General features: G+C 46.3%; 1 protein-coding gene across 1 annotated transcript in view; it reads left to right on the forward strand.

The window, feature by feature from the left end:
* The first annotated feature begins 761 nt into the window (after positions 1 to 761).
* The window catches only part of CUNH16orf96 (chromosome unknown C16orf96 homolog), a 29,046-nt gene continuing 15,874 nt past the window's right edge, over positions 762 to 13,933 (forward strand). The window contains exons 1-2 of the mRNA XM_085832446.1: positions 762 to 1,337; positions 12,581 to 12,685. Of these exons, the coding sequence (XP_085688572.1) occupies positions 918 to 1,337; positions 12,581 to 12,685 (525 nt within the window). The 5' untranslated portion in view covers positions 762 to 917. The remainder of the gene's footprint in view (positions 1,338 to 12,580; positions 12,686 to 13,933) is intronic.

Here is a 13,933-nt window from a genome sequence, read left to right on the forward strand (position 1 = left end):
GGGTTGTTTTCTTTCCTCTTCTCTTCTCTTCCTCTCTCTCTCTCTCTCTCTCTCTCTCTCTCTCTCTCTCTCTCTCTCTCTCTCTCTCTCCCTCCCTCCCTCCCTCCCTCTCTTCCTTCCTTCCTTTCTTTGTTTTGTTTTTCAAAACAGAGTTTTTCTGTGTAGCCTTGGCTCTCCTGGAGCTCACTCTGTAAGTGAGGCTAGCCTCAAACTTAGAGATCTGCCTGCCTCTGCCTCCTGAGTACTAGAATTAAACATGTGTGCCACCACCCAGGCGAGCAATGATGCCCAACACTCAAGAGGCTTTCTCACCTGGGCCACCGGAATGTACGACACTTGGATACTAGAACATGCCTTGACTTTCTTACCTGATCTTCAGGGTGAAGTGCCTGGGTGCCTGGTGGTGTCTTTGACCACATCCAGAAATGAGCTTAATTCTTTAGGCTCTTTTCTCGTCCTCTCTTCTTAAAACCTTGGACCTTCTGACTCCAAGAAAACTGTATTCTGTCCTGATTCCAGAGACTTCCAAGGAAACTTCCTTTCCCTCACCTCTCTGTGTCACTTAGAGGCATAAGCCTTATGTAATCAGAGGGCTTCAATGAAAGGCTGCCATTCACTCCTTAAGCTTTTGTCAAATATTAATTGAACACCTCCTCTAGCCAGCTCACCCTATGAACACCCACCCCACCCTGGGTTCTCGGAAGCATGCCCACTCCACCATGTTCTCTGGCATCCTAGCAACCAGAAGCTCTGGTCTGAGCTCTCACAAGGACAGAGGCCATTCCTTGCTGACCACTGTGACTTGCCACCCCAAACCTCTCAGGACCTGTTGGTGTAGCAGTTCAGATAATTGAAAGCCGCTACTTGTCCCCAAGGGCGCCCAGAAGCCTTGCCACATCAACCGACCCCCTGGCAGGATGAGCTTCTCTATCACATTCACCGAGCTGGTCAACGTAGCCATCCCACAGTGTGGGGTAGTGAACTTCAAGGCCCTTCATCTCCTGCTCCAGGGCATACTGGAGCACATCCAAATCGCTGAGCTCAAGAAAGTCCTTTCAGGGGAAGAGGACTTCCTTCAATCCTCACCGGCTGTGTTTATACCCAGGGAGGGAGATGCCCAGCCTGTCATCAACCCAATGAAGAGGCTTAGCAACATCTTTGACCAAGTAGTAGACCGAATCGAAAAGATAGAGTCCAAACTGGCTGAGATGCAGGACATACCCACCACCTCACAGCTGGTAGAGGACAGCTATGGGGACAAGCGGCCTGCTGAGGAGATGTGGAATAATATCAAGATCCAGAAGAGGATAGAGGGCAATGAGAAAGCCACAGAAAAGGTAAACCCCCCTTCTGGAGAAGCACTCTACACCTTGCCTCCTCCTAGACACCATGTCCCCTCTTCTCCCTTGGGATGGGATATATCCACTTATGGAGAGTAGGTGAGACTTTGTTGAACAGAATTGAGGTTCCAAGCTTTCGTCCTTAATTGTATACTGAGGAAAGAAGCCAGATACAACAGACAACATAATTAAAGACCCTGTTGTTGCAAAATACCCTGAATAGGCAAATGTTCATATCCTGAAGGCAGACTGGCAGTTTCCAGGAGACAAGGGAGGGGCACAGGGCACGGCAACCAGTTGGATATGGGGTTTCCTTCTGGAATGATGAAGATGTTTGAAACTCCATCAAAGTGAAGGATGTTGAACTTTGTCTATGGTGTCAGCACCACTGAATTGTTTATTTGAATTGGCTAATTTGGACTGGGGAGATGGCTCAATGGGTAAAGTGTTTGCTATATAAACTTGAGTATGAGTTCAGATTCCCTGAACCCATATAAAAGACAGACACAGTAGCCTGTCTCTATAATTCAAGTTCTCCTTCTAAATTTATTCCTTCCACCTTTCTTTCTTGTGTGTGTGTGTGTGTGTGTGTGTGTGTGTGCATGTGTGAAGAAACCCTTGGAGGAAAGAAGATGGTATCAGATCTCCCTAGAACTGGAATTATAGCTGGTTGTGAGCCACCCAACCTGAGAGCTGGGACCTGAAGTTAAGACATTTTTAAGAACAATACAAGCTCTTCATTGCTGAGACATCTTTCTAGGCCTAATTCCAATTCAATTATAATGAGGAGAGAGAGGAAATTTCCCAGAAATCAAGGGCCAGCTAGCCTGTCAATCAGCAGAAATGAGACTCTGCCTCAAAAAAGGTAGCATGAGAGGACTGACATCTAAGGTGTACTCTGGTTCCTGTATGCACAGCACACTGGTACCCACACTTACACAGCATCATACACAAACACACAAAGATCTTTTTTATTTGTTGTTTTTAGTTTGATTTTTGTGGGGCAGGGGTTGGGTGTTGTTGTTGTTTCAATATAGGGTTCCTCTGTGTAGTCCTTCCTGTTCTAGAACTCACTCTGTAGATCAGACTAACTTGAAACTCACAGAGATCCACCTGCCTCTGTCTTCTGAGTTCTGGGACTAAAGGTGTGTGCCACCACTGCCCTGCCTCATACATATGTTTAAATGGCAATTTTGGCTGAGGAAGAAATTCAGTTGATAGAATGCTTGCCTGCATGTGTAAAGCCCTGGGTTGGATCCTTAGCCCCAGGTAAAAGCATGTGGTGCTTGTAAGATTAATGTTTGGGAGATAGAAGCTGAGTCAGAAGTTCAAGGCAAATTCCACTCCAGCCTAGGTACATAGGACCCCTGGTCAAATAACAATAATAAAAATATTGTGTCATGTGACTCTTCAGTTTTTAAAAAAATGAGGCTTCATGGTGGTGGTGCACATCTTTAATCCCAGCACTTGGGAGGCAGAGGCAGATGGGTCTCTTTGAGTTCAAGGCCAGCCTAGTCTACAGAGTGAGTTTCAGCACAACCATGGCTACACACAGAGAAACCCTATCTCAAAAATCAATTAATATGAGGATCTATCATCAAGGAGACACTATAGTCATCATGATAATAGGAGCGTCAACTTGGCAAGAGACACAGATAAAATGAATGAAAACGAATCCATGAGAAGTGGCTGTGTAACGGGTAGTTATCCCTATTCTGTAGGTGAGGAGTAGCTATAGCTGGTACTCAGAAAAGCTCTACAATTTGCTGGAGGCTCCACAGCCAGTAATACTGAAGCCAGGAGTGAGTCAGTGCTTGACTCAGATGGGATGTCGTGCTCTAGTCCTTCCTACTCTAGGGTGTAGCTATAGCAACAGGACCAGTTCAGAAAGAATAAGAAAAGAAAACCAGGGGCTGGAGAGATAAATCAGCAGTTAAGAACATTTGTTGCTCCAGTCTTTGGTGGTGGACACTTTTAATCCCAGCATTCAGGACACAGAAACAGGTGGATCTCTGAGTTTGAAGCCAGCCTGGTCTACAGAGTGATTTCCAAGACAGCCAGGATATACAGAAAAGCCCTGACTCAAAAAAAAAAAAAAAAAAAAAGAGGAAAGAAAGATCAAAACAAAAGATAAAACCATTTGCTGTTCTTACAGAGAACCTGGGTTCAATTCCCATTTCCCAGATTCACAGCCACCCATAACCTCCATTCCAATGCCCTGTTCTAACCTTCTAGGGCACCAGGCATGAACAAACATGCAGGAAAAACCTCTACACATAAAATAAAGTGAATAAATCTTTAAACTTTTTTAAATGAAAAGGAAAGAGAAACAAAGCCTTTAAGATGGCTCAGAAGGGGCTGGAGAGGTGGCTCAGTGGCTAGGGTCTGGAGGGATTGCTCAGTAGTTAGGGGCTGGAGAGATGGCTCAGAAAGGGCTGGAGAAGTTGCTCAGTGGTTAGGGGTTGGAGAGATGGCTCAGCGGTTAAGAGCACCGACTGCTCTTCCAGAGGTCCTGAGTTCAATTCCCAGCAACCACATGGTGGCTCACAACCATCTACAATGGGATCCAATGCCCTCTTCTGGTGTGACTGAAGAGAGCAATGGTGTACTCATATACATAAAATAAATAAATAAAAATTAAAAAAAAAAGATGGTTCATACGGTAAAGCTGTTTGGCGCCAAGCCTGACAACCCAAGGTGAACCCCTGGGATCTATATGATGGAAGGAGAGAACTGACTCCACAAGTTATCCTCCATGAAGTCTCAGAATCTCATGCACATGTACACACAGACAATAATAATAATAATAAATGTATTAATATGCAACATCCAGGAGTATTTTCCAACCATTTGGAAAGGTGATGCAAGAGATACTCAGATTCAAGGCTAGCCTGAACTATCTATCAAACTCAAGTCTCAAAGGCCTAGCGCAGTGGTAGTACACTGTCCTAGCAAGCATAGAGCCTTACGTTTCATCTCCAGTGAAGAAGGATTGTTGATAGGAGAACTGAACTCTCATCCACTGCTCTAAGAAGGTGCAGCTCCTCTGGAACACAGCTCACACAGGTCTCAAGAGGTGAAACAGAAAGTCACCATGTGACTGTGTTAGCAGCCCCACTCCTGGGTATGAAATCAGAACTAAAACCAGATTCAACCAAACACCTGCACACTGATATACATAACAGAAGCCATCCAAGTGTCTCTCAGCTGAGGGCACTTCTTCACTGACCCCACATCCATCTGGAGCCATGGTCCTTGAGCAGCTCACCCTCCACCACCATTCCATGGTCTGTGAAATGGAGATCAGAGTTCTATCTCCTTCTTGAGCTTCTGGTATGTAGAGGAAGGGTCCTTGACACCCAGCTAAGACTAAGTAAATCCTAGGCCTTATGAGACATGGGGTGGAGGAGGTGGGGAGATATAGTTTTTTTTTTTTTTATTTTTTGAGACAGGGTTTCTCTGTGTAGCCCTGGCTGTCCTGGAACTCACTTTGTAGACCAGGCTGGCTTCGAACTCAGAAATCCGCCTGCCTCTGCCTCCCGAGTACTGGGATTAAAGGCATGCGCCACCATACCCAGCTGATATAGTTTAAACTAAGAAGAAAGATGACATTTTGAGAGCCAGGAGCAAGGCTGCAGGTCCAGACTGAGTGAGGCACTGTGTTCGGGAACTCTTCTCTTCTGGTCTCCACCAGTCTATGTGCCCTGATGGTTAGAAGAACCCTAGACTAGAGAGAAGTAGAGAATTGCCACTAGCTTGGGATGGGTTTAGAGATAGGAAGGGCTCTTCTCACACACACCCCCACAATGTGTGGCAGAGTCATTAGAATTACACCAGTCACCCAGCAAGTCTCAGATGAGAGCCTAAACTGGGCACCAGCCACAGACAGGCTGCTGTGTCTGACCGAGGGGCTGTGGGTGTTAAATCTTCAACTGGAGTTTGTAGAGATGATTAAAGACACAGGCTGCCCTCCTATCTCAGTGTTGTGCCTCGTGACTTTCCTGGGCTGTGCACCTGGCCTGTCCCACTTCCTTCTCCCTTTGCTTTCTATCCAGGAGAACAGTGCTCATTGCATACCATGTGAGCTACACACTGCACCAGTTAGCACTTTTAAGCTCTGTAGTAACCCTACTAGGCATGTGCTTATTAATCCCAGTTTTCAGATGGTGAAGTGGAAGTACAGGTTAACTGAGCCATGTGAAAATAACTGCTGGCAGGAAAGGGTGGAGCTTGATAACTGTTGGTGGATGTTTCTTTATTCCAAGATTGTAGTTGGAATTCACATGAACTGGGGCTAAAGAGACAGCTCAGCTAATAGGATGCCCATCTAGCATGCAGGAAGCTCTGAGTTCTATCCAAGCAACACATAAGCCAGGTATGGAGGCTACATTCCAGTATGTGAGTGATACAGAAAATTCTGGGGTTCAAGGTCATCCTTGATAAATAGTTCAGGGCTGGTCTGGACCACATAAGAGTCCACCTTAAAAAAAAAATTCCCACTAACTGTAAATCATACAGTGCCACATTTGAGGTGCTCTGCCTGCGGTTGATATCATCATTCAGAGACTTAGCCGGGGCAGGGAAACAAGGATACAAAGAACACAGGGGCCTGAGGCTGTAGCATGCTGCAGGGCACAGAAACCCCATCTGGTCAACACAGCCAGGTCTGAAACTAGGCAAGAGCCAAGCAATACAGGAAGAAGTGCCAGTCATTCTGTGAAGGGTGAGAGGCGGGAGGACCACATGCTCTGGGAGTCCATTTATATAAAGTATCTCGCAGAGGCAAATCCGAAGAGCCAGAGAGAGGATCTGTGGTTTCTAAGAAGCAGCAGCATGAGGAATGACTGCTGATGGTGAAAGAATTCTCTTTCGGGGCAATAAAATGTCTTGAAGTTATAAAAACCTGTGTGCTCAGGAACAGAGTAGGTATGCCTGGCATAGGTGGGTCCTGGGCCAGCATCAGCCTTGTTGGGCTTCAAGACAACATTTCTGGAGACAAGGCTGCTGCTGATAGCCTAGGGCCTCGTGGCAGGACAGGTGGGCACAGATGCTGGAAGTGCTAGCCACAGTCTGCCTCCCTGCCACCAAGTCTTTGACCTTGCCGAGTAAAGGCCTCTAGAACTCTCTCATGCCCTGAGAAGCCGCAGAAGACTGCCTATTCTGCTCAGGAGAAGCCTGGTGGACAGGATCAGACCTGGCACTGTAACCCTCAGAGGACTGTCAGTACCGATAAGGAGTGTTCCGGCCACTAGAGCTTGCTGCCAGCGAGCCACTGGATGAGGTTGCCACAGTGCCTGGTGCAAGAACAATGGAGCTGCTTAGGTCAGTGTCTGCCTGAGTGAGGGTGGCAGCCAGCTTGTCCAAACTTGTGACTGACTGCTGCTTGAGCCTGTTAGGATTCAAGAATCACTGAAGAGTATACCCCCGACTCAAATAGTATGCAAAAGCACATAGCATTTATTCAGCTGAACTTCCTGCATGCAGCAGTCTCCCTGTTTGGCAAGGGAGACCTCTGGTGGATCTAGCTTTTATTGTCAGGGGGATTCCAGGGAAGGGTACGTGCCCTTTTACCTGGATGGTTTAGCTCTATCTCTAGGGGTCTGACTGGTTCTATAATTGGTTAGGCTCTGGAGACTTCTCAGGGGGTGGCTTACTCATCCTAGCTACCTATTCTTACTTCAGGACAGACGGCAAGGTATCCTTGGATTGGCTGCCTGCGGCTGTGGTTGACTGACCATGGGTTCCTGGATCCCGGAGTTCTCAATTCTGGGAAACAGAAACTTAGGCCTAGTCTTCCAAACTGCCAGTTTGCAGCCTGTCATGGAAGTTAGCCTGGCTCTAGCTAACTCAGTCCTCTTAATAGCAGGGTGTATCCCAGACATGAGAGGTGGGTTATTGGCTGTAGGAAAGTGTCCGATGCAGTGTCACAGAACAGACCCTCAGCTGGAACAGAGCCCTGCTTCTGTTGAGCCCTTATTCATGGGGCAGCCATCTTTTCAGGGTAGCAGTTGCTGTGGTTGGAAGATTTATCGTTGTTTCTTTTTTAGACAGGGTCTCTTATAGCCAAGGCTGGCTTCAGACTTGTTCTGCAGCAGACAATGATCTTGGCCTCTGGGTACTGGGATTTCAGGTGTGGCCCTACCTGGCACTTAGCTGTGTTTGTTGGGAAAGGTTACTCCTGCCTGAAGAGTTTGGTCCCCTAGTGGCTCTAAAGGAGAAGGAGAGAGGAAGCAGGACTAGACAGTGGCACCCACATATAGCACAGCCTTCTCTGAAGAACAGTTTCCAATCACAAGTGCTTGGGGCCTTAAGAACCCATCTCAAGCCCGGTGATGGTGGCACACACATTTAATCCCAGCACTTGGGAGGCAGAGATAGGGTTGTCTCTGTGAGTTCAAGTCCAGCCTGGTCTACAGAGTGAGTTCCAGAGGACCCTGGCTCAATCCTCAGCACACACAGGGTGACCACAACTATCTGTAACTCAAGTCCCTGGGAACCTGATGCTCTCTCTGGCCTCTGTGGTGTATCATGTGCACATGTGGAACACAGCCATAAATGCAGACAAAAGACTCGTACACATAAAATAAATAAAACTGGGCTGGCGAGATGGCTCAGTGGTTAAGAGCGCCGACTGCTCTTCCGAAGGTCCTGAGTTCAAATCCCAGCAACCACATGGTGGCTCACAACCATCCGTAACGAAATCTGATGCCCTCTTCTGGAGTATCTGAGGAAAGCTACAGTGTACTTACATATAAATAAATAAATAAATATTAAATAAATAAATAAATAAATAAATAAATCTTTACAAATTAGTTAAATATGAGCCTGTCAGTCTGTCTCCAGGCTGTTAGCTTTATTCTGCTATAGATCTGTACATCTGTCCTCATGACAACACCACACTTCTTTTCTTTTGCTATATCTGAGACAGAAGCCAGGGCTTTGTGGATACTGGACTAGTGCTCTGACCCTGACCTCTAGTCCCAGCTCCACCACACTGTGCTCAGGACTCTTGTCTTGATATTTGAAATCTGCCAGTTCAGGTTTCCTATGTTGCTCTTTAAAATTGCGTTGGCTATTCTGGAGCCATGAGATTCCACAAGAACTGCAAGTTTATCAAACTTTGTGAACTTACCCGATGGGGATCAGATTATATTAGAATGGGCTGGTAGACAAGTTTAGAGAGCGTGGCCATCTTAACAGTACATTCTGAAGCTCGGTGGTTAAGAGCACTGGCTGCCTTTCCTGCTGACCAGGATCCATTCCCAGCATCCAGAAGGCAGCTCACAACTCCAAACCCAGGGGACCTGATGTCCTCTTCTAGACTCCTAAGGTACCAGATAGTCAGATGATGCACAGAGAAGACTGCGGGCAATGCACCCATAATATAAAAAATATAATATAAAAGTACATTGTGTACATGTATGAAATTATTAAAGGATAAATAAAATTATTTTAAGACAGAATCAGGAGGAGATGATATATTCTAATTATCTGAGAAATCTTTATTGACCTAACTAACCAGGACATGGATGGAATCCAAGTGTCTAGTGAAAGGACCTCCAAGACCATGTTCTCAGCACAGAGGAGATTCATTTGTTCCAGAGGGAAAGAGGTCAGGGAATAGGAGACAGAGACAAGAGGGCGGCAGGCTGGGCCTATACACCTACTGAATTAATTTATTAGTTCTAGCCATCGATTTCTCTTTAATTTTTTTTTTAGATTTATCATCTTTTCTGTGTATCAGTATTTTGCTTGTATGTGTGTATGTGTATCACATGCTTGTGTGGTACCAGTAGAGGTCAGAAGAGAGCATCCCCTGGAAGTAGAGTTAAGGACAGTTGTGAACGGTCTCAGTGGAGGTCCTCTGCAAGGCCAGCAAGCACCTTAAGCACTGACATTCTTCTCCAGCCCCTTCAGCATTTTCTAGATGAAAGATAATGTTACCAGCCAAGGCACTTAGTCTAACTTCCTTTTTTTTTTGGGGGGGGGGGGGTCGAGACAGGGTTTCTCTGTGTAGCCCTGGCTGTCCTGGAACTCACTTTGTAGACCAGGCTGGCCTCCAACTCAGAAATCCGCCTGCCTCTGCCTCCCGAGTGTTGGGATTAAAGGCGTGCACCACCACCACCCGGCTTTAACTTCTTTTTCAATCAAATTTTTTTTATTCCTGTCTGTGGCCTAATTATGCTGGCCAGATGCATGGGGTGAGATGGTAACTCTGCCGTTTGGCTAGTCTGTCTGCTGGCTTGCTGCTGCTTGTGGCTTCACACACATGGTGAGCGCTCTGGTACTAAGATCTAGGTCTTTTGGCCCTAGGCTTTATCTAGCTGAGGAAGTTCTAACTATCACCAGTTTTTACCATGAAAGTGGGTTGGGCTTTAATAAATGCTTTTTTTGTGACTCAACTGAGATGATGCACTATTGCTTGGTTCTGTTTGTTTGGCTGGTTGCTTTGCTGTTCCAGACAGGGTCTCATTACACAGCTTTGGCTGGCCCAGAACTCACTGTGCAGACCAGGCTGGCCTCGAACTCATAAACACCTGCCTGCTTCTCTCTGCCTCCCAAGTTCTGGAGCTAAAGGCATGAGCTACCACACTCAAATTTATTGCTTTTTGATAGATAGGATTTTTTTAAACTGGTGTTATATCAAATGACTTTTAGATAAGCAATTGATTGAACCACTGCGATTAATCCAACTTGGCCATGACATACAGTTCTCACATACTGCTTGATTTAGTGAGTTAAAATTTCACTGGGATTGTTTGTTTGTTGAGACAAGAACTCTTTATGTTTGCATACATCATCATGAACGGCAGGCAGCTAGTTTCGAGACTGTCTTGCACAGCCCAGGCTGGCCTCAAACCTGTAACTGAGGATGACCTCATACTCCTGCTCCTTTGGCTCTACCACCTGAGTTTAAGAGTTATGGTCATGAGCCATCGCTAATAGAAGATTGCATGGAGATATTTGTTGAGTGACATAGTCATTGGTAACTGAAATAAGTGCTTCTGTGCACACGGCTCCTGCATCCTGTAAGTGCTGATCCATTGCTTTTGTTTGGGATTGATACAAACCCCAAACAAAAAAATCTACAGTCCCTCTAGATTTCTTTCGGTCACTGCTCTCAGAGAATATCTTTTTCTTTTCTTTTCAACTTATTTATGATTTTTAGTTTGAAATATGTTTTATGCCTGGAAATTTAGCATTCCTGATGCTGAGGCAAAGGAGTTTAAGTTTAAGGCCAGCCTGGGATGCATAACAAATAAATAAATGTGTCTCAAATAAATAAGTAAATAGCTGTGGTGCTCTTGTGCCAAGTACCACCCCAGTCAGCTACAGGGGTCCCTGGAATGAGGGTCCTCGGAGCTAGATGGGTAAGGATTTGGCAGTGACAAGCAGAAATAAACACAGAGGCAGTTTGAATCTGAGTGTATTTTGCAGCTCACTCTGTAGACCAGGCTGGCCTCGAACTCAGAAATCTGCCTGCCTCTGCCTCCCAAGTGCTGACCCTTTTGAGGTCATTTGCCTCAGTCTGTGGAACTTGTCACATAGATCCTACTGGAAATGGTGTGGCACTCTTGGGCTGATGAGATGCCCCAGTTGGTAATGTGTTTGTCACACGAGCATGAGGATCTAAGTTCTACCCGCCAACCACATAAAAAGCCAGGCATGTGGTTTCCACCTGGAATCCCAGTGCTGGAGATGCAGAACCCAGAGGAAACCTGGGACTGCCGGCCACTCACCCTACACCAATCAATGATCTGCAGATCCCACTGAAAGCCCTGGCTCAAAAAATAAGGTGGATGGTGACCTCTGGGATTCATACACACAGAGATGCACCTACACATGCGCACACGTGCACGCACACACATGCACACATGCCCTTTACATAGCATGTAGCTGGATGTTTGTTTTGTTTTTCCGAGACAGGGTTTCTCTGTGTAGCCCTAGCTGTCCTGGAACTTGTTCTGTAGACCAGGCTGGCCGCGAACTCACAGAGATCTGCCTGCCTCTGCCTCCCGAGTGCTGAGATTAAAGGCATGCGCCACCACACCCGGCTTACTATATCTTATTGTTACCCATTATGCCATTCTTCATCTTTTACCAGGAAGTTACATCCTTAAAATGTATATAAATTATACATTTGTTCTCCGTGTAACTGTAGAGAAGTACTGGCTTGTGCCATTTTGTTATGTGTGAAATAGCTAATCACACTTTGGGGTGTTTGCACACATGACTGTGTTTCCACTCCCACTAACTTTATAACTGAAGAATCAAAACCTAGAAAGTCACAGAAAATCACCAGTCACTGTGAGCTGAGCTATGAACTTCCTCTCTCACCAGCCAGAGTCAGTTTCTACATACAACCAGAGGGATCTTTGAAAACTATGAATCCACAGGACTTGGGCAGCAGATGCAGAACTCTTAAGTCAGTGTAGGCTGCATAAGTAAGTTCCTGGTCAGCCTGGGCTATGCAGTGAGACTCTGCCTCAAAAAACGAGTCACTTTGTAATTTTAAATTAAAATAAATAAATATGCAAGTCTAGTCCTATCTCCCTTGCTCCAAGCCTCCAAAGGCTCCCTCATGAAAGCTATTTATACTGCCTCTCTAGAGATTTCATGTCCATTATACATCACACACACACATAAACACAGACACACACAGACACATACACACTGAGACACACAGACACACAGACACATGCACACAGACACACACAGACACATGCACACAGACACACACAGACACATGCACACAGACACATGAACACAGACACACAGACACATAAACACAGAGACACACAGACACATAGACACACAGATACATAAACACAGACACAGAGACACATGCACACAGACACACAGACACATGCACACAGAAACACACAGACACATGCACACAGACACACACAGACACATGCACACAGACACATGCACACAGACATATGCACACAGACACACGCACACATGCACACACACACATGCACACACACACATGCACACACACACACACAGACACAGAGCAGGGGGTAGAGGGAGAGGAGAGGGAGAAAGGAACTCTGTTGTGTGCTTTTCCTACCCAGGGCTGCTCTCAGTTCCCTTTACAGGTCTCTGGGAACATCCATTTTAGGCCTTTCAAGAACCAAGAAGATCCCTTACGTGGCTGTCACCAAAAGCTTCTGATGTGACTTATTCTCTCTACACCAAGTTTCATGGTTTTCCTCCCTTTCGTCCTTGTTCAGTTTACCAGGACTCTGCAGGATCTGCTCACTGACCTTCATGTCCTCAAGGACTCTGTTGAGACCGTTCAGAAGGATGTGGACACGATCAAATTTATATTTGAAAAGGTAGTCATCGCTCTCCCTTTGCTCCACCAGGAAGGGAAGAGAAAGGTTTAAGCCGCCCTGAAAAACTGTTTGCCCTGTCCCCCTGAACTATCTGTGATCCCTCAGGTATCAATAACAGAAACCCACTTCATCTTAACTTACGAAATATAGCCGGGTGTGGTGGCACACACCTTTAATCCCAGCACTTGGGAGGCAGAGGCAGGTGGATTTCTGAGTTCGAGGCCAGCCTGATCTACAGAATGAGTTCCAGGACAGCCAGAGCTACACAGAGAAACCCTGTCTCCAAAAACCAAAAACCAAAAAAAAGGAAATATAATAGAATTTATTGTTTTTTACTTTGTAAATTGCTTTAAATGGGTGGGAGTGGGGTGGGGAATGGGTGGGGGTGGGGTGTATGTGTTTTAATGTTTTGTGTTTGCGTGTTTTGCTCATCTGCATGTCTTTGTGCCATGTGTGTGTGTGGTGCATGCAGAGCTCAGAAGAAGGTGTAGTTACAGGTGGTTGGGAGCCGCCATGTAGCTGCTGGGAGGCTCAAGGTTGCCCGAGCATTGGGAAACTGCAGAATTCAGGTTCACTAGCTTGTCTTTCACTGGAAGCACTATCCACTCTACAAAGCAGGCTAAACCTAGCACAGGTACAGGAGCCCCTACTACTCCATGCCATCAGCTTGAGCACATTGCAGCCTGCCATGGAGTGACACAGAATCCCTGAAGCAAGAGGCAGCAGCCTCTAGACCACAGCAGCTGAAGTCCAGCTGGGGTCACAGAGTGGTACAGCTGGGCTATTTGCCCTAAAGAGAGTGATTTAATGTAGCATTTGGGCCTTGGGCTAAGCTGGGGCTGGGTCAGGACCATGAAACGATAGAAAGGACAGCCTTGGGGCAAGTATGTGTGAGAAATAATTCCTCCTTGACCCATCTCTTGCAGATTCAGTGTTCTCAGTGTTAATCTGCTCTGTACCAGGGTACTTTACAAAGGCCAGCCTGGCCTCCTGTAGTAGAGACTGGCTTAGAACTGATTCTCCTGCTCCACATCACAGCAAGCTCACCGGGGATCAAGCTGAGGGTTTCAGATATGCTTGGCAGCGTCACCAACTCAGCCACACTGCCATCTCTCCTCTTGAAGATTCCTTTTTCCCCCTATAACATAACATTTTTATTGATTCTCTGCGAACTTCATGTCATGCACCCCACTCACGCTTACTTCCCAGTCCTTCTTCCATGTCTGCTCCGCCACCCTTGTGACCTTG

The sequence above is a fragment of the Mus caroli genome, unplaced genomic scaffold, assembly GCF_978045245.1.
Source record: "Mus caroli unplaced genomic scaffold, Mus_caroli_1 scaffold_17, whole genome shotgun sequence".
Lineage (NCBI taxonomy): Eukaryota > Metazoa > Chordata > Mammalia > Rodentia > Muridae > Mus > Mus caroli.